The sequence below is a fragment of the Accipiter gentilis genome, chromosome 21, assembly GCF_929443795.1.
Source record: "Accipiter gentilis chromosome 21, bAccGen1.1, whole genome shotgun sequence".
Classification (NCBI taxonomy): domain Eukaryota; kingdom Metazoa; phylum Chordata; class Aves; order Accipitriformes; family Accipitridae; genus Astur; species Astur gentilis.
In genome coordinates this window covers 12766366-12788000 of record NC_064900.1, presented here as the reverse complement: position 1 = coordinate 12788000, position 21635 = coordinate 12766366, and the positions used below count along the sequence as shown (strand labels likewise).

The window sequence follows — 21635 nt, the reverse complement described above, 5'->3', positions numbered from 1 at the left end:
ACCATGACTTTTTGAAGACGTATTTAACTAAGAGGTCCCAAATTTACCAGAGCAGGTAGTTAATTACTAGAAGCAGAAAAAGGGGGCAGGAGGAGAGATGAGAGTTGTTTTAATTTCCTTGGTAATCCTGCGTATTCTTGGATATACTTCAATAGATTTAGTCTATTCAAATCCAGATAACCACATACCTGGAACATCAAGACCTGGCAACAGGTGCTGTGCAACAATCATACACCACACGTAACACAGTAACTAAAAACATTGCAGCAGTGTTTTCAGAGTAATTCCCCAAAAGACAAGATCAATTTCTATCAACAACAAAGACAATGTTTTATTGAACAAATCTATGTACAGTACAAAAAAGTTTTTAAAATGAAACACTACTGTTGATTTATTGCAGTTTGATGGCTCAGTTTTAATTTGTACTCTTATATAAAATGCAAAGTAAAATAATTTAACATTCAACAAGGAAGCACAAATTTCCTTTCTTGCTGAACCTGTAACAGCTTTTACAAATTAAGAGTCCCAAAATGCATACACTGCATTTAATCAGAAAGGTGTTATACAGTACCAAATAAATTAAGAAAAATAGTAACACTACCACCCCCTTTGAGTCTTTTGTCCATAGCACTGGTGTTAAACAATAAAAGAAATGAGTACAGCTGAACCTTCAATGTGATATTAAAATCACAAAGTTTAATGTTATAAATTATCCAAACTATACAATTTATATAGTTTTAATGAATATGGCTAAATAACCAAAGTACCAGTGACCTTTCCCCACAGATATGACCACTTTCAACCTACTTTCAGGATTTCTTTTTTTGTGAAAGGTGCCAAGCGGCAACTCTTTGAAAATTAGAATTTACATGACCTTTACAGCGAACGGTGATCGGGTTAGAGTAGACAGTCTTAAAAGGAAAGTCTAAATCCAAGTTATAGCCACCTGGAGGAATGTTATTAGAATACGATTATCAGTAATGAAATGCACAAACTTTGATCCAACAAAGCTCTTAAGCTCATGTATAACTTCAGGCAGCTTTAAGATGTTTGCATGCTTACATTACACATGTGCTTCAGTATTTATTGAATCAAAGTGATACATCTTGAAGAAGTACTTCCAATTATATCATACAATGCTTAATGCCTGGGGGAAAAAAAACCACTTTCAATTCTAGATTTGGAACCTTTTTCAGCCCTAGAAGTTGCAGGCTTAGTATAGGGTAATATTCAACATACTAAGGAATCCTTAAAAAGCATGTAGAATTATCCCCTACATGTTACAAGTATCTTTTTGCTCCTAATTACAGTTGTTTAATACTGCAACTTTCTGAAAATACCAACAGATATCAGAAAGTATTTTAAGGAAAATGCAATCTCTTTTGAAGTAAAAATCATTACTTAAACAAAAATGTTACCATCCACTTTAAGTCAATTTAGTATATTTCTGATAGGTGTTAGGTGATGCTAATGTTCACCTATGCAAGAATTCAGTTTTCCATTCTCCAAAGTGTATATACTGAACACATGGTATAAACAAATGGTGGTGTCCAAGAAAAGCATCTTTGAACAAAAATGAGTTTAATGCAGGTACAAAAAATTATGGTCACAGTTTATGCATGTACATAGATGCATTTATCTACACACTTTAAACAAAAGAAAATACAAGTCTCAACCATGTTTTTAAAGCATCTTCAAACACATGGAGCTCCAGGAAAAGGCAAAAAAGCACCAAAGATTAAAGGTACATTTAAAAAGACTTTACACAAATATTTTTGTCGTATCTATTTGACCGAGTTTCAGATTTTTAAAACTGTAATACTTTAAAATTAACCTTCTTTTCCCCCAAATATATTTAAGCAAATTAACTAGATTAACAATGTTAAGCAAAGAAAGGGGAGCCTGAGAACATACAAGGTGGTAACTGGGTCCTTAAAAATTAGTTGGTAACTTGAAAACAAAAAATGTAAAAGTGCATTTGGCTGATAAGGTCCCCATTAATTTTATGTTTAAAATCTTTCAATGTATTTATATAAGTAAATATATATATAGTGTGTGTACATATGTATATATAATGAATGATGCATTTAATTCAGTTCTTTTGCAACTGCAAAAAAACCTCTTTGGTGCCTCAAATGTCATACGAATCTCTGAAAGCAGGCCAGTCATCGGTATTAATGTAATGCACACATACCTGTGATCATAATTTTATAACCTTTTATGTTAATCCAACTCAAAGTTAAGGCAAAAATTGTCTAGAATTCAAGAGTATGATTTTGAATTTGCGTTCTTTTTACCTCCCAGGACGGGAAAAGGAAGCAGAATTAATGCAAATATCTGATCATTTCACAGAGGATTATTAGCAGAGGCATTACTGAACTATTAAGTTTAAGTTCCAGAACTACTTAACAGCCTATTTTACAATGAAACCCTTAGGTTTGCAAGTGTGAGCCATTGCTACAATGAACAGATCTTTTATGTACCTCTTGATTTTTTTACTCATTAGTTTTTACATAGCTGTTGATTTAAGGAAGTTGATCATCATCTTATGCCATACAGGCATTGTGATGAACTATTTATTCAGTAAGCAAGCTAGCTGAGCAGGAACAGTTGGTCTTTGCTATCCTACATTTCTGTAATGACTCCATCTGTACACGCCAATTTTCACCACTATACCTTCCGTACCTACAACCACATTAAAATTTTCAGCTACCCGCATAGAACAGGATCCCAAATAAAGTATTTTTAGGTGGCAAGACAGTATAAGATAAATTAGAGGATAAGTTAGCACAGTAATTAAACATGAATGTTTGCCACACCTCTGTTTGGGGTGGGAACATCAAAAACTACAACATCATCTTTTTGGTTTCCAAGTGTCCAGTATTTCGATGTTACATACAGAGCTGAATGACTCAACTTTCTTGTCTTCACATTCTGATTGTTTCTATGAACAGTGAATTTTGGATAAAGTGCTTAACATTTAAGTCTAACTCCTTCACTAACTTCTGGGAAAGGCTATCTTTTCAAGAGACACTAGTAGATAGGGTTGTAATGTGTCTTAATGTTGAGTCAATACATATTTTCTTCCTTCCTCTAGACAGTAAGTAATGTACTGAGTTGTGACCCACCACCTTTAAGAAATATCACATATGTGAAACAGGCTCCTCCTGATTTTTTTTTCCTATTTGACATGTGGTCTGCTTTTGCCTGCCTTTTTTTTTTTTTAATTTTTTTAAACAGGAAGCCATCTCAATTTCTTTTCAGTCATATCAACAGCTGAAGGACCTCTGTATTTGCATAAAATTACTTTAACTCTGCCCTTAATGCAAGCTTAACCCCCTTCACATTCTGTATTTGTTTCAATTGGCTGCTGTTAATAGCCACACAATCTGTGCACATACTGCTTGTATTAGTCTTCCTGCACCTACAACAGATGTTTTACAGGACACTTAACATACACGTTTACCATAGCCTTGAAAAGGGCTTCTCTTGCATGCATCTGATTTCTACTGTGCATAACTTTCACCCTTAATATCACATCAACTCATTTTTCCTTGCATGCTCTGTGCTTGAAGTTTTTGGCTATTTGAGCATTCCACCCATCTTGGCTTTCTTTCTACATTCCTCTTTTGGATTCTGAGTATAATTTTATTAAGTGAGCTCCATGCTTTTTAGCAGATAATGGAATCACATACTCAAACTCTGAAAAAAGAATGCATGGTTCCTCTATGCATTTCTTATCCATATTACAATAATGTAACACCTTCTTGAATGATTCCTTCCCAGCTGTGTGGATGGATATCCTTTAACCACACATTTTCCAACTAAAGCAGCTTTCAGAATTGGTTGGTTTTATTTCCATAAGGCAATTAACACCTCTGCTTGCTCAACTGTATGCCTTATTTTCCTTAAACCTTCATGCTAGAAAGACTGTGCCGCTAAGCTTCAATCACACATTTGGAATGAATGTGGCTTTTTGGATAACTGGTACTTTGGGGATTTTGTAGCAACCTTTCTGGACTCAAGATCTGCAGAGCTCCTATTACTCCTCTGTGAGTTTTGTCTAGAAAATGTGCTTTGTCTTTATCAAGGTCATGTTTTTGTTTAGTAATTTGAGACTGCTTTATGATTAAGGCCAACTGGGAAACAAACTGATGCTTCTTCACGTAGTGTTTTCTTACACCACTCCTTATTTGATACATTTTCCCACAACATTGAATCAGGCACCTGTAAAAGAGAATGCATTGGGATTAAAATGAAGACTAACCAATGTAAATCATTCTTTAATCTAGAACACTGCTTATGTTTTTCAACATGTTTAGTTTCAAACATGCAAGGAAAGACAGATTGAATTACCCCCTTCTGTTCTATGAGAAGTCTTTTCCATTAGAGCTGCCTACCAATTCTCACCACCTCTTTCTTAATCTAAACAGCATGTCCAAGTTGAACTTCCAATTTAGCACAGCATTGTGATTTAATTGTCTAAGCTCTAGGATACTGCAACTGCTTAGAAGTCCTGTCTGTCTTATCTATTCCATCAGGTTGCCTGTTTTCAAATACGGTTTTCTGGTTGGTATTTACCTCCAAACAAACCAACCCACAAGGACTGTAAGACTTACTTTCATCATCTGAATCGAATCCAAAGAGCGTCTGACACTTCTTTTGTGCAAGGTGAGCCTCAAGTGCTTCTGAATTACAGTAGATGGTCAAGCAGTTGCCACATCTAAATCTTTCTGTTGTTTTGCTACAAAATGTATCTTGTTCAGAATGAGCATCTACTTCATCAGTCAAAATTTTTCTACGTTTTGGCATGCTAATGTATCGTTCATCAAGATAACTTGGAGGCAATGGTCTAAAATACGGTTTTGTTAAGATGACACCATATGAAGTATTCTCTGTTGTCTGATTTGGTTTAGAAGGTAATTGCGAGGCAGCAGCATTATTTTGTGGTGTATCATGACAATTCTGTAAAACTGGTAACACTGACCCATTTTCTGTCCTTGTTTCATCTGCCACTCTATCGGAAGATATTTCTGAAGACTTTGATGATGTCTGATCTAGGTCGCTGTGCCCATTGACTAGTTGGTCACTAACAACATTACAGTTTTCAGAATTTGGCTGTAACACTGGTGTCTTTTGGTCTATCAAACTTAAAACTGTAGCGCTACCCTCAGACGAACTTTCATTTCCATTGTGAATTACATTATTTGCTTTCTTTTCAACACTTTGAATATATGTCTTTGGTTCTGTAGAATCCTTCCTTGACTTCCAAGTTGGAATTGGTAAATCTACAGTTTCTTTTTCATTAATAGATTCATCGTCATCCTGGTAACTACAAAGTTCTGAAGGATCATCTGAAGAATCTTTTTCACTTGCATCTTCTGAACATTCTGGTGTTTTATTTAAATAATGCTGAGCCTCATGTTCATACAGCAAAGGGAGCTCCTCAAATAGCTCACAGCACTCTGCAAAATTGCATTGAGCTTTAAAAACACTATGACTTTTTGTATGTTCTGCAAGCTCAGTTGACAGCTTAAATCTCTGATTACAATTAAAGTGTAAACAAAAGTAAACATTTGGATACACATGTCTCTTCAGGTGGTCTATAAAATGTTGGGAATCAGCGAATTTTCTCTGGCAGAACCGACATTTTCCTTTATTCCATTTCATTATATGCTGCTGCACTTTCAAATCAGTTGGATGAGCTTTTCTTGCATGTTTATTGAGGAATCTTATCTTTTTAAACACTCTAGCACAACCATTAGCAGGGCACTTAAAGCTTCCTTCCTCATCCATAGCATCAATGTCTTTTTGAGAGCAAAAAGCTCCATTCATTTTGTGCAGAATAGGTGACTCTTTACTGGAGCTCTCATCATCTTCAGGCAAACTTTCTGTACTTAAAGCTTCAGGAACATTATTAAAACAGCTGTCACTACTATTTTCTGTAGCATCATCCTGGTCACTTAGATGGTTTTCCACCACATCAAATACCTGTTCTGCAGTCTCCTCCTCCACTTGGACCACCTGGTCAGCAGTTGGAGCTATTGCAGTCTCTGGTTCATTATCTTTGGAACCATCAGAATTCCCATTTTCAAGAGACAAAGAAACATCAGAACATTCTAGTTCATTAACAGCAGAAGCCTGCTGACCAGCCTCAAGAACTGCAGCAAGATGTTGCCTTTCTATCTTCCTGACATGATTCTTTAAGTGCTTCAGCATAAGTCCTCTTTGCCTGAACTTTCTGGTGCAAAGTACACAGGAAAAACTGCCCTTTTTTTGGTGAGCTTGTGCATGTTTCACAATGTGACCACCAAGAAATTCCTTGTTGCATATCACACAGCGGTGCCTTGGTACGGTTTGATCTAACATTTTAGATGCCTCAAGAGCTTCATGGTTCTTTTTGGCATTACCTTTGGACTGGGCTTCAGAGAGGTCTTCAGGGTCAAGCTCCCCATTGCTTACATCTGTTGAACAGACACGTTCCTCATTCAGAGCCCTATACTCTGTTATCTTCTCTGTATTTGCAGTAGAGTTTTCCAGTGTACTTTCACTTAGGCCAGCGAAGGCTTTATCCCCCAATAACGCTAAACAATTCTGCTTGATCATCAAGAAATTCCAAAACTCAGGATCAAAAAACAAACCTTTTTTCAAAATGGGAAGCAATTCAAAACGTACACGGTTTTGAACAGAACTAGTGCACTCATTGTATTCTTCATCCGCACATTTATATAAATGTTCAACAGTGTAGTAAGATTCCAAGGTGCGCTCAAGAAAAAAGATTGAAAGAGCACAAATTCTGAGGATCTCCAAGTCATTTGGTAGAAAATGAGCAATTGCTTTATAAATAAGACTTTTCATGTTGGGATCTTCACGGAGGTCCAACTGTAGGGCACATCCACATATCTCAACACATATCTGAAGACCATCTTCACCAACCTGCACAAAGGAAATTACAGCATACATAATTATAGAGTATGCATAATGGTATTTTCCTTATGGGCTTACAGAAGTCTATAGCTTGAAAGTAAAATAAAAAAAATGAGACCCACAGAAGAAAAAGAACTAGTATACACAATGCCCAAACATCAACATCCCATATACTAATTCTCTTGCATAATAGTTAGGAGTTCAGAAAGCATCCTACTAGTAACCTTTACCTGAAGGCCTGTACATATTAAAGTAATGCTCAAATCAGACTATAAAATACAGATAAAAAATGCTCAAAAATAACATCTGGTCTGCACTGAAAGCTACACAGCTACTGTCAACAACGCTTCGGATACTTTTGCCATGCGCAGTTCTGTAGTGAAACACAATTAATTATTTGGGCATATAGAACAAGACTGCAGCAAATCATACCTGACCTAGCAGTATCTTCTGTCTGCATCTTCACTACCTAGGCTGTTTCACACTACAGTTGGACAGTTACTCTGTATTTTGCCCCTGTTCTAACTTATTTAGCTTGTGTTGCATAAAAATACAAGCTATAAAATACTGCCCTCAATTTTGAACAACAACCACCAGGGAAACCATAACAACCCATGGCCAAGCATTCTAAAAGGCTTGAATTTTCAGAATTGACAAAGTATCCTTCCAATGAGCAGAATTCCTATTCCACACTTTAGGCTGGAGGCCCTGCCCTGAACATGTAATTCAGAGGGATGATGAGAAACATACTGCCGAACAGGTAGCAGATTAAAGTAAAAAGAGTTTCAGGAAGTTTAGAAACAATTAATACCTACCTATATTTAAATGCATGTTAACAAATACATACAATGCTCCATACGTAGTGGGTTATTAAAAGATATGATGATTCAGATGCAAATACAAACAAGTTATTCATGTCACCACAAGTATCTTAGAATACATACTGAGATTAAAATCTTGAACAGCAACAAATCATTACAATTAGAACTGTACAGCATCACCCGTGACAAAATAATTTATAATTCATTTAGGGCATAGAATATGAAGGAGCTCTGTTTAGTCAGGTTAATGGTAAAAAACGACCTTTGTTTGGAAACAACTTGCACTCCTGTGAGCAAAGTGTTGCACATTACATCTTTTGCAGATGTACGGGACAGTATAAGACTAACATCTGAAGCGTGAAAAACCGTGCACTTTTCTGAAGCAAAATTATGTCTTCCCCTATCTTAGTCTAGCGTTTCCTTTATGTTACATTAAGCACTTCTGCAGACTTGAACAGAACTGGTGAAAGGATTCAGAACTTAACAAGGGTGAAAGGCAGATATATTGGCATTACACAAGTCCTACTTCCTTAAGGAGCCAAGCTAAAAAAAAACCCCAACCAATGCATCTTTCACATCTACTCCTCATATTTATTAATTTTCCCAAACTTACTGCAGGTAGAAAGAAAAAGTCAGAATTCAGTCAATTAAAAACAAACAAACAAAAAATCTTAAAAACACACAACAGACCAAGAGCAATCACAATATTGGAGCACATTCTGGAACTTGACAAAATTTTTAAGTTAATACTGTGTCGTTCCTTACCCCCTCTTAACTTTCCACAAAAAGTTGCCATTACACAATATAAAAATCATTTCTCTTCACTTACAAAAAGAATGGAGGGGGCAGGGTAAAACAAATAAACAAAACTTACTTCATCCTTAATGACTTTCATGAAAGGGAAAATTACTCTGACATTTGTAGCAATTCTTAAAAGCTGGTAGCACTGGTCGACAAACACTTGTTTTGATGGGTTAGATTTAAGCTGCAGTTTACTCCAAATGAAGATCAGGTCCCTATAAGTACAGAACGAAGTATTTTGATTAGGTTGAATTTTAGAACTCTATCGCTAAGCATGATGCATTACTAAGAAAAACTATTTGGATATTCTGTAAGTAAAATCATATTTGAGGGCATAATACCAATCTAATTAACACCACAACTGTACATAATATGTACAATGGAAAATGCAACTTAATTACTTTGTGAAAGCATTCACGGTATCTCCTATCACTGAGCCAATTAAATATTCAACAAAATATTAATGTATTCAGCTTAGTATCAGAGAACTGCATAATAAAATCAGATGTTACAGCATCTAGCCCTTAACACCGCCAGCAACAAACATCAGGCTGAGCAGCAAGCTCTGTGTGCTCTTTGGATACTTTCAGTGCATGGATGGGGAGTCCTTCAGGAAAAGAAGTGTCTGAATGTGGAAAATGGGAGCATTGTGGAAAGCTAGCTTCTGCTACAGTCCGTTGACAGGAAATCTTGATGTTCTCCACTTATGCATATTACAACACGATTTTTTTTTTTTTTTTACTGCTGTCATCACTGGTCTTTCTAGCCAATAGCAGTTACATGAAAGTATCAGGCTCTACAGCTCTTCATACATCTCTATGATCCTCAGTCAAATAACACTTCTGACTGATACAAGGAAACATAAGAATAGATTGCTAGACTCTGCAACAGAGCTCCTACACAGGTAATGTGTTTAGTCTATAAAATAAAGCTAATTGAAATTTACAGTCTGTAAGTTCTATGCACTTTAATTCAGAGAGTTGGAAAGGCAATTAGACTTAACTTTTAATTGTACGAAAATTTTCCAGCACAAGTATTTTACCCAGGAGTAGATATAGTCAGGACTAAGTAGAAATCCCACTCTAACATTACAATGAAAACAAGGGACCAATCAAATTTCATTTTCTGAAGGAAGACACTTTTTTATTCCACCAGACTCCTCCCTCAGAAAACACAAACCCAGTTACTGACCAAATATTTGGCTAATCTTCCAGAGTCTCTAGTCTGTGCCAGATACAAATCAGGCAAAGCTTTTGAGATTAAGCTCGTCTTAAGTGAGGTCAGTGCCTGCATGAAAGGAAGTGACAAAACACCAACTTCACTTTTCAATTTAGGACAGCTCTACAATTCAGCTTGATATTTTAAGAGCTAGACAAGAGAGCTTGATTGTTTTCTTTCATTCAGAACCCAAGAAAACTGAAGTTGAAAGAAAGATCAAGCTTATATGGGGAAACTGTGAAAAAGGAATTCTACAAGCAGCTCTACTCACAAAAAAAATTAGTCTTACAGGTTTTCTAAAGATACAAGCTGTTCACCTCTGCCTTTACCAGGCTGGAAATCTAAATTCCTGAAAGTCTTTGCAAACTTCACATACGAGTTTGAAACTACCTAGTGTCTTCACGCACCAAAACATTCATAAAAATTCAGTAAAAGTCTCAACCTGAAGTACAAAAGAAAGAACTGCACATTATTGCTGTTAAATGTTACAGCCGTTAAATAATACAACTTATTCTCTGCTTTGTCTCACACCATCTCAGAGCAACCCATTTCAACACTAATTATTCTTCTGAGAGATTAGTGGTTAAAGTGGCTTGCCACGTGTTCAGACAACTGTGACGGCTGGCACAAGGAAAGAGCTGAAAAAGGAATGAAGAAAACTGAAAGTAGAAGAAGCAGCTCCATTGGTGAAGAGCAAGCTGTTAAATCAGTTTAAATCATTTAAATCATTTGACTAGACCCTGATGCGAAATAATATTTTAAGTCTTATTCCTCCACGTAGACATGGAGGCTTCTCCTTCTCAAGCACACTTCTGACTTTGATAATCATTAAGGTTTAAAGCATTCTTGAAGAGCTGATTGGACTCTATTCCAATCACTTAAATGCTTTGGATACCAACTTTAATGCTGAAATCAGCAGCACTTGAGATATTTCTGTGTCACTGACCACAACACAGATGATAAACTTGAGATAATGCAGGCAGGAGTAGATTTCTATTTGCTTAATTATTATGGCATAGTAGTACAGTACTTAATGACATTTACTTCTTGGATAGTAGAACTTGGTTCACACTGAGGCCTGTGCTTCAACTATTATGGACACACATTGGGGCAATTTAAATTGTCACTGTGAGATCACAGAACTTGGTACCTCTTTACCAGAGGCAACCAGGTATTCCAGTCTGTTAACCCTCCACAAAATACCAAACCCTTTGCATGCCTCCATCAGCAACGTAAGAGAATGGTTAAACCCATCCTACCTTCGCAAAGGTTTTAGATCTAGCTATTGTTGATAAGTAGAAAGTCTATCTTTCCTCAGGCATAGATAGCACACTTTACCAAAATGTTATCCAGTTCACAAAAATTACCTAAAGGCCAAAGACTGATTGAACCTGTAGGAAAAAAATCCCTGATTTCCTGAATTTACTGCATAGGAATCACTTGAAACCAGCCAAAATAGCACCTTACAATTGCTTGACAGAAAAGGCAAGCCATTCTGCTACACTTGTTCCATCAAAATTTTGGCTGTCTTTCTAAAGAGACATCACTTTTTGATACTAGATGGTCATTAATCACATCATTACAGACTGTTCTCTCACCAATACCTTGTATACAAATATTTCTAGTAAGACCAAGCACAGCTTGCTTTGTGATTAATTTGTAAGTGGGCTTTCACTTCAGAAAAATAATTCAGATCATCTGAATCTAGAATTTATTCTTAATGTCAATGAAAACAGTAAGAGTTTTGTGACAGAGCTGCTTAAAGTGTACCTTCCTCTGAGATAATATGAGAACTAATGGTTTCAGCATGAAGATTTCATATAAAAGCTGCTTCACATCAAGCAATAGCAAATATCTGCTATTTACAGCTTTCTAATCTATTCTGGTATCTTATCTTTGCTAGTAGTGTTTGCTGCTAGATCCCTGCTATATCTGCAAGGTCCTGAATTCCAGACAAGGTAAGATGATTTATGCTGTGCTGAAGACATTAAAATCTTCTCTACGGAAAACCACACAATGTGTGTTAATTTAACCTGTCTCCTACTTCTTCAATAATTTGAATCACAGTATAGTCATGCCTTCACAAACTTTGTTCCAATTTACATTATCTATTAAGTATTATGCAGACTTCTCTTGTTGGGTACACAATTATTAAGGCTCAGCATCTGTAAAGAACAAAACAGCTATTCTAGCTGCACAGACATAACTGCTCTGAACTCTTTCAAAGATCCTCAATTTCTATATTCTGAACAGAAGATTAAAATACTAAGATACCAAAATGGTTTCCTTCATAAACAGGTCTCAAACAGTACTTTAGTCTCTTCTGAAATTTCATTTTTGACATCCACTTTGCCAGAACGTGAGGACAGACATCTTGTTTTGAATAACAGTTTTAATCATCAATGGGGTAAGTGCAACATTAACATGTTACTACAGCAAAAGGTCTAAAAGGTAGGTTTAATTCCAATATTTAAAATGCCTTCCATAAAAGACTGAATCCCCCAAACAGAAAGCACTAGCCATGTAACCAATACGTATAAGTTACATCTGTGAATTTCCTGATAAATAAGAAGTCAGGAGATGCAGCATTTGGGCAGGAATCAGCAAAGTTGGATTCTATCCCAAAGTTGGTCGCTGGGCTCACACACACTATGTACCTTTCTGGTTGAACTTCTTCATCTGTCCTATGGGGACAGTCATCCCCACCTTTTTCTGGAGAGACTGAACGAAAAATCCCACAAGGTATTGCCAATACATTGTATTATAAATGTATGTCATAATCATAGTTCGAAAGGTTTTTATTCAACACAATCAATTACTCATCCAATAGTTAAGGAAAAAGCACTATCATGTCTAACCTTCATTACTTGCTCAAGAAAAAAAAAGTAGACACATCTTACTTTTCAATTGTCTGAAATCTGGGAACAGGGAAATCCTATATAGCTTCTAAACTCCATATTAAAATTAGTTATGCAGATTAATAATTTAATCTCTATTGACTGAAAAAATTTCAAATCCTTGCTGACTAAGCCTTTTTGCTTTAACTACATAATCGAACAATTAAGCATACTTTACCAAGGAATACAGATGTTACTTTAGGCACAGAAATTATACAGGCTAAACAGAAGGATTATCTTCCTTAGCCATCTTTCAGTCCTCAGAAAGGTGAAATTTGTTTTGACAACTCTTTAGAAAACACTTCTTAGCCATAAAAATGTCCAACTATCAAGCTGATTCAGTGTGTATGAAGACATTCTTACTTAAATGTTTTCTAGAAGACCACCATTTATGTTATGGCTCTGTTTATGAAGTAAAAGTTTGCGTAATTCATAGCGCATTTTCAGAACCATATATTCTCTTTTTAGACACATTGGTGACATACTACAGTTTGATTATAAGCAGTGTAATTTAACTAGAACAGCAAAATATCTGCATTGCCAGAGTCTACAAACTGCATATTGTTACATATTGCTAATAATAAATGCCATATTTATAGGTATTTACAGCATAAAGTATGTAAAGCCTCACCCTTCTGTTACTTTGAAACAGTTAGTGTTACGTACTATGTAGGCTACCACTGTACATGATTGTGTGTAAAAAGGCAACAGGCATAACAGATGTACTAGGAGTGTTTAAAAATCATGTTAGAACGTTTTTATCTGCTATTTTAAACTTGAGCTACATCTCAAAATTAGATGAGTTTCATTTTGGCAATAAGCATTTATTATCTGCTAAGCTGCTTCACCAGAAATAAAGTATTTACCATATACAATACATGTCCCCATTTTGAAGCTGTGGGACTAGGAACGATTCACACAGCTGTAAGGCTAAGGTAGTCTTCCCTTCTTTTTCAGTGTTGCAGATGATCTCAATTCCACTCTTGCAATCAGTCCTCAACAAGTGCTATACAATTAAAATAAAATCAATTTAGATAAATTTGCTAACATGAAACAAAAACCTATCAGACTGTGCTATATTAAAGCAGCTACTGAAAACTTCAGGAATTGCTATTAACATAGGATTTCTTTGGAACAGCTTTTGTGTAGGTCTGTAAATAGAGATTTTGGAGATATTTAGAGCTCCTTCATATTTCTTAGAGTAATGACAGTCAGAATAATTGTCTGAGAAATTAAAAGATTACACAAAAGCACTTTTTTGCGCGATGGTAGCTTGTTCCTAAAACAAGGTTAAGAAAAGCAGTTATCCAGTAAGTACTCAGTGGTAAAAGTAGGGCCACATTCAGCTACAGTGTAATTTTACATACCGGGGCATCATTAAAAAAACTTCAAGGCTAACAAAACTATATAATGTACAAAACACTGGACTGACATCAATCAGGCTCAAGTGCTTTTGCTAAAATAGTAGTCAATAATAAAATAGTCAATACACTGAAGTTACAGAATATTAATGACTCAAGTTATTTAGGGAATATATCTACAAGTAAACTTGACCAAAAAAATTGCATTTAGGTCAACGAGATTTCTAGGCACTTAACATTTAACTTTTCAAAGCTTAAGCCAGCACTGAGTTAAGCAACACCGGTGTAGTTGCCTGATTTTATGACATTTGGTTCTACAAAAACAGAGTTCCATATGCTCCTCTTGACAACTTGTATACAGTAAGTATAATGTACCACTTCATTTTAAAAAAATGTATACTGACAAACAATACCTCCTGGAATAGCTGATCTTCTAATGGTGACATATAAAGACAGGTGAAAAGAGCTTGATGGAAATACAGATCTTTACTGATATCTGGATGATTTATGCAAGATTTGATAAGAGCCATTGCCTCAGGGATGCGTTCACAGGCAATAAGGTATCTGGCACGTAGTTCAAAGAACAGTGGATTTTCAGAGCTTAAATATTTGTTAACTGTACAGAAAAGAAAGATTTAAAGGCAATTAGAATATGAAGTCCAAACAACAAATGAATTTAAATGTAATGTTGTTTTTAATAGTGCAATGTCAACAAATAATATAAAAAAGGCTCTGCTAAAGAAGCTATCATATATAAAATTAAATACCATCAGGATTCTGTCCTTCTGCTTGGAAACAGAAATTGTTATTTTCTTACACCAGTAATCTAATTCAGTATTTTGTTTCTAACAGATCAACACAAGATGCTGCAAAGGATTAGTAAAATATACACTACATAGAAGCAGATACGAACATTTTCGAGAAAAAAAAATTCCCTTTTTTCTCAGCACTGGAATCTGGGTGATTGTCAGAAGTATAAGATCAACATCACTTCCAATGCTATAATTATAAATATTTAAAACAACTCAGGATACTCATTACCCATTGAAATGGAAGAGCTAGGAGTGGTGAAAAAGTTAACAACAATTCACATGCTGTTGCTTTAAGTAGTTTTGAATACCTTCATTTTGCTTGGAGAAGTGGAAAATATACTTTTTCTTCCTCTTAAAGTGCTACTGGGCACAATTCTAAATCCCTAAATACCTTTAAATTCTAGGCCCTGATTTCTGGAAATCTGTGTTTCAGATCTAAAAGCTAATCTTAAAGCTAATGCTTGAATGAAATTGTTTCAACTGAGATACTCAAAATACTAATGTTTAAGTATTAAACATGAACATAACTATTACTTACTAACATTTAAGTAATTGAGAAATTATGAAATACATAGCAGACACGCTTTAGATCTCTATTATAAAAGATCACACTGATCCTAGTGTCTCTTAGGATTAAAAGTTAAAATATCACTCAAGAGTACAAAATGCAGCAATGCTGCTTTTATTTTGAGAATTATTTGCATCTTGTCAAGTAAACACACACTGAGGTGTTAATAGTGTGTTAACATTTATGTAATGTATTGGACAATATGGCCTGATCTTCCTTTTATATTCTCAACAGCAACCTTAAGAGAAAGACTTAAACCCCCACAATTTCCAGTGCATGCCCTGTAGTACTTGTACAGTGTTTCATATTTTAAAAAAGAAAAACACAACAGAGATTGTCAATTTAAAGTCAATAAAGGCTAGAAGTGAGCATGGGAAATATATATCTTAGAAGGAACCTGTATCAAGAAAGTTACAAACAACTTAAAGTGACACTTAAAATGATTAAAAATAATAGAAGCGGTTACTGAAAACCATAATCTGAACAGCTAAGAGAATTTTTTTTGCCAAAAGAAAAAGACTACTTGTATAACAAGCTTTCACTTAAACGTGTTTTTTTTTAAAGGATGCCTGTTTGAAAGACATTCCTTATGCTCAAAACCAGGATTTCTCTAGCATCTTTATTTTTATGCAAGCTAATGGTATTATATGCTAATGAACACTTAAGGAATATTATTAAAGGTGATACAAGGTTTTAGATTATTTTTGTTAATAGATGTACCATAAGGTCCACCATAAGAGAAGATCTCATTCCCACTATGCATTAGCACTTCTGGGTACAAATTTAGTAAAGACGACAATTGAAAGAAAAGCCAGTGTCTAACACTGGTCATTAACTGCAATAAAAAGGATCGCACAGAGCAATCCTTACAGCCAAGTAAAGGCCTCTCCTTTTTTGAATTAACATACTTATGATAATAAATCCAACCATCAGTTTCATATGCAAACATTACCCAACAGATTACTGAATATCCACATTGAAAAATTAGGCCAGAAATACCTAGCTTTTGTTACATGATAACGTTAAAAAAATGCTGCACATGTTAACAGCTGGCTGGAACGTCCTTTTCCCTCAAAGAAGGGAAGGCTGCAGTCCACAATACAGGTTAACTTGTTATATCATTCCCACTTTCTGTGTGGGCAACTCTGAGTACACCCCTCTGCTCCATAAATGAGAATCCCACTTCTGACAGCACAAGCTCCCAGGGAAGGGTGTCTCCTACACCCTCCAACACTGACAGCACGAGCTTCCAGGGACAGGGCTCTACACCCTCCAACGCTGTTTTTAAATAGACTGCAGGTTCCAGCTACGCCACTGCCAGGATTGTTCTCCCTCCCTGTAGTCGAATGCCCTCGTTTCCCAAGGCAGCATTTACAGCTCTTCTAACCCCCCAAGCAAAAGACAACTGCTAACTACTATAGTAGCATTTAGCCAAGTCTGTGATACATAAAAAATGGCTTGGGGAAAACAACATCTATTCTTGTCCAGACAGCATGTGCAGTGCTTTGCTTTAGAGTGATAGATGCCAACCATCAGCTTAGAGACTTAACTGCTTACATCTGAGTGTACCTCTGCCTGCAATACTATTCTAGATGTTCACAGGGAACTGCCTTATTCTCCCTGATCTACTAGAAGTGTATTGCTCCTATGTTTCAACCCTGCTATTTTTCTTTAAACCTGAAGACTGCCTTCCTTTCCAGCCATCTCAAAATAGACTGCAACATCTCAAAGTATACTACAATTCATGTAAAGACAGACACAGCAAGGTTTGTCTTCGCATAAGCTTCTCCATGTAATTAATGAATCTAGGACTGGATTACATAGTTCACACAGTACGTATTTATCAGATTGACTTTTGCAAGTAATGGCTGGTGATTCAGCAATAACAGGCAGTTTTTCTCATTTAAAATAGTGATCCCCAAGGGAACTATATGGCCAAGTTTCAAAGTATACACCAAACACTGCCAGCCTATAAAGCAGCACAGAATGTTGGCTTTGTGCAAGACTTCACAAGAATCAGATTTTAGAGGAAGTGAGACAAGAAAGAAAAAGCTTCCAAAAGGTATTATCTAAAATAAAATCTTTGTCATCACAGATGAGATATGTCAAGGGTGTGTGGGGGGATATCAGAAGATAAAAGGAGGCAGAATACCTCAGCAGAGGGGAAGGAGATATGGCCTGCAACAAAAAGAAACAAAATTATCATCTAGTGACAACAAGCAGTCTCATTCCCACTCTGCCAGGTTAAAAATAAGCAAAAATCCTCAAACTGTTACCCATCATAGAGAGGCTTCATGATGATCAAGTGAATCATTAAGGCAAAGGACTCAACTAATTCTTTGCTGGAGAGATGGAGACTGAGACCTAACTTCAGATCATAACCACCAAACTTCTAGAGTTTGTCATTCGATACAAAACAAAACAGGAATAATCTCTGTTTTCATTCCATTTCTAGTCAGTATTTGACTAGAAGTTTATCAGTTATGTAATAAAAATCCTGGGTAAACTATGTTGCTCAAGTGCTTGCTTCACAGGAGACACAAAACAATGACGGCTACCCACTTAATCATGTTAATTTGCTATCAGAATACTTTCTCTGGTTAAGGAGGCAGCTCACTAAGCTGTTCAACTTCATAGTCCTCTTCCTCCCTCTACAGAACACACTGTCATAAACACAGTAATGAATTTGAATCGTGCATTACACTATAGCAACTAGAGAAGAACTAGTATTTCCTATCACTATCAAATAAAAACAGCTTTTAAGAGATCCTCTGTGAACACTGCTAGCAAATACGTCACATAAGATGTTAGTAAAGACTTTACTGTAGATTGGATATTTTCCCCTCATGAACTTTCATTAACATTCTGGTAATGTTTGTTTCCACGCAATGTTAAAAATGCTGGTTTACTTCTCAGCTTGAAGAGAAATCATTCCCCTACTCCCAACTCTAGGAATTACACACACATAAAGGAGCTATCAGGTGTAGCCACAGGCCTCATTCTAAACAGAACCAAGAAAAACAACAAGCCCTAATATTTACAATTTAAAAGAAAAATTAAATGAGTCAGAGTACCATGAGACAGAATTACACATCAGGTCCTCCCCTGACCATGTTACTTCAGTAGCCTAATTGAAGTCAAGTCACCCTCCATGCTCTTTCAGGGGTTGAACACCTGGATTTGATAAATTAATTTTATAAGTAACTCCTCAGTAGCCTCTTGTATCTTAATAATCTGATTTCTATACTATAAAAGTAGACTTAAACTACTAGCAAAGAAATTTAGTTTTCTTTCAAATAAAAAAGGGGACAGTACATTTTAGTACAGAAAAATAGTTAAAATTGTGTGCAATGCCAGCTGACAACGCCTGACCCCAATATCAAAAAAGCAAAATTTAACACATTTTTCAGTACTCTAAAAAATTAACATGGTAAATGAAATACCTAATTCCTGTGATACAGGCTTTGCTTTAAGAATTGCTTGTAATACTGGATCCTCCCATGGTCCACCATCTCGTATGATGCGAGTCACTAGTTCCAGGTTCATATTTCTGTATCTATTTAGAAGGTTCTGACATTCCTACATGTAAAAAGAAAAACAATTAGAAAAAAGAAAAAAAAAAAGTTGTCTAAAAATAAAGTTAGGCCATCCAAAAGATAAGAAACAAGAAAACCCACCCATGTTTAGGTATTTCTTCAGTCAACAATTCAAGCTAAACTCTTTCATCGACCAGGCCTACACAAAGCCCTAAAGCAACAACTTATATTCTCTATAAACAGTAATACAGAACTGTGGAAGCCAGAATGCTCATGTCTTCTATAAGCACATAGCATGAGCCTGCATTTGCCTAACAGTGCAAAACCACCTTTCCTTGATTTAGAAATATTACTGGCATATGCTGTGGGAGAAGTCTTCACCTCATGCTAGTCTGCACAGATTTAGACATGCTGACACTGGATTTGTGATCCAGTGATGGTGTCTGAATTCTACGAAGGAAAAACTGAATTAAGCCATATGAGTCACCAGCCCTCAAGCAACCATTTTTCTCCAAATCTCTACATAACAGAAATTATATGCTTGCCTAAAATAATCTGGAATGTTTTAGCCACCCATGATTTTCACGTAAGCCAAGTTCCCCGTCTCCCCTCTCCCCCCTCCCCTCCCCCCCATTATTTGCTGGTAAAAGTGTTAATGTTAATCAACAGTAGAATTTTAATCACAAGAAAAGGGTATCTAATTTTGAAACAAAAAGATGTAGCTGAAGAATGGCTTCTATGCACATACAATTAACTCCTTCACATATGCTTTTCTGCTGTAAATTCTTTTAGTTTCAACCCAATTTTTTTCTTTTATGTTCAGATGAGTATGTTTGATGGTAAAAAATGGTTAAGTAACTGAAACAATGGTTTTCACTAACAGTGTGATTACACAAGAGATTCAGAAATTCTTTATCTACAAGATTATGTTAAGATTTATTTTAATACATACATTGTTTAAAAATCAAGGTAATTGAAAATTGTAATACAAAAGCAGAGAGAAGTATTATACATCACACTTTTTCCTAAATTCTTTCTTGTTCATAGACTGTTTTGAAAAGCACTTATTGCAGGACTGCCAAAATGTCCCATTACTCTTATGCAAGAGACCACTACCCATTCCTGAGGCTGCTAAGCCTCTCCTTGATCCCATTCTTCCACCAATTCTAATCAAGCATGTAATTGCTGCTGGTTTGATAATTAAGTAGTGCTGACACATTAATTTGTAGCAGCAGTAACAAACAGGTATCAACATAAAAATAACTAAGGGATAGCTATTTCTCAAACTGCAGTTCCATGATCAGTATTAACAGGAGAAACAACCCTGTTTTTCATCCCTTCTTTCCCTACAACAAGTTTCCTCTCATGGTGGCACAAGTGCTCGGGTTCCCACGCAGTGAACTCAACTCTCAAAAATCAATTCAGGTCAAAAAGACGTATCTAGCAAAAAAAAGGTAAGTTTTTAAATCCAGGATCATTTATCTTATGCAGTTGTATATAGCCATACAAAACCTTGTCCCAGTCTAGCCAAGAGTACAACAGTTTTAAACAATGAGAGTTTATGCTGACATGAAGAGTTCATCAAGATAGAGTTTCAATTTCAAATTTACTGTTTAAAACCACAGAAGGAAACTTGAGGTTTCATGTCATGAACTGGTACGCAACACTGGATGACATTAAGTTCTAATTGGATATAAACAAGCAAAGCTTCCCTCTTCTATACGGGAAACGCACAAAATATGTCTTTAACAGGATTAGTATTACAAACAGAGAAGTGCATTTTACTTGGTCCAAGTAAATTCAAATACCAATATTGATTATAAATGTAACAATAAATGGCTTTCCCCTCAAACATCATGCTTTTTTTTTTTTTTTTTTTTTTTTTTGCTTTTCCTTTGGGTATAAGTGTAAGTAAAGCAGCTACATTCTTTCACTATAATGGCATGTTTCCTCCAGGTTATATATCCACAAAAACTGTCTTTACATGTACTAAAATAATATTAAAGACTTATATGAAAGTAGGCAACACTACCTGGATTGAACCTAAAATATCTTTCAAAGGATCTTCATAGAACTCATCCTTTCCAAAGAACAGCAGCAATTCAAAAAAACTCCTAAAAAACAGAAGTAGTGACAAGTCAACCAAACTAAAAATGTTAATTCAAAAAATGAAACTACAGTAAGGCTATTAGTTTTCACAGCACTAAAAACAAAATAGGGATTGTCATAAGTTCTAGACCCATGCCCATGCCAGAGTCACTCTAAAAAGTTTGGCCAATCCCCGCACTCTCTGAACGCAACTCATACTGCAAAAATTTTATGTTGGTCTGATATTTTGTGCTGGATTTTGGCAGTTAGACGTCCACACACACCCCTCAAACACATTTTTCATCAGGCATCAAGTCGCAAATACAATACAGCCATAGATAAGCTAACAAGACCAAATCAGTAATAAAACAGATTATATTTAAGCACAACTTAAAATCCCTTCTGCTGCACCTTTTTCATCAGTTCAGGACATTTAGACTCACAGTACCTGCCTCATCTTCTCCCTCAGGAACTCTTATGTCCTCCATACTGCTGCTCCCCATTCACCATTACAAAAGTGAACCTTCCTCAAAAGCCAAAGTATTTGTCAGATATGCAGCAATTTTGAGGAAGTAAGAGGACAACTGTAAAACTACTATAGTACGC

General features: G+C 35.8%; 1 protein-coding gene across 1 annotated transcript in view; it reads right to left on the bottom strand.

The window, feature by feature from the left end:
* Positions 1-354: 354 nt before the first annotated feature.
* The window catches only part of ZNF654 (zinc finger protein 654), a 37295-nt gene continuing 16014 nt past the window's right edge, over positions 355-21635 (bottom strand). The window contains exons 3-9 of the mRNA XM_049824273.1: positions 20974-21055; positions 18849-18984; positions 14439-14641; positions 13531-13670; positions 8623-8764; positions 4620-6936; positions 355-4227 (exon numbers count right to left, since the gene is read on the bottom strand). Coding sequence (XP_049680230.1) covers positions 4220-4227; positions 4620-6936; positions 8623-8764; positions 13531-13670; positions 14439-14641; positions 18849-18984; positions 20974-21055 — 3028 coding nt within the window. The 3' untranslated portion in view covers positions 355-4219. The remainder of the gene's footprint in view (positions 4228-4619; positions 6937-8622; positions 8765-13530; positions 13671-14438; positions 14642-18848; positions 18985-20973; positions 21056-21635) is intronic.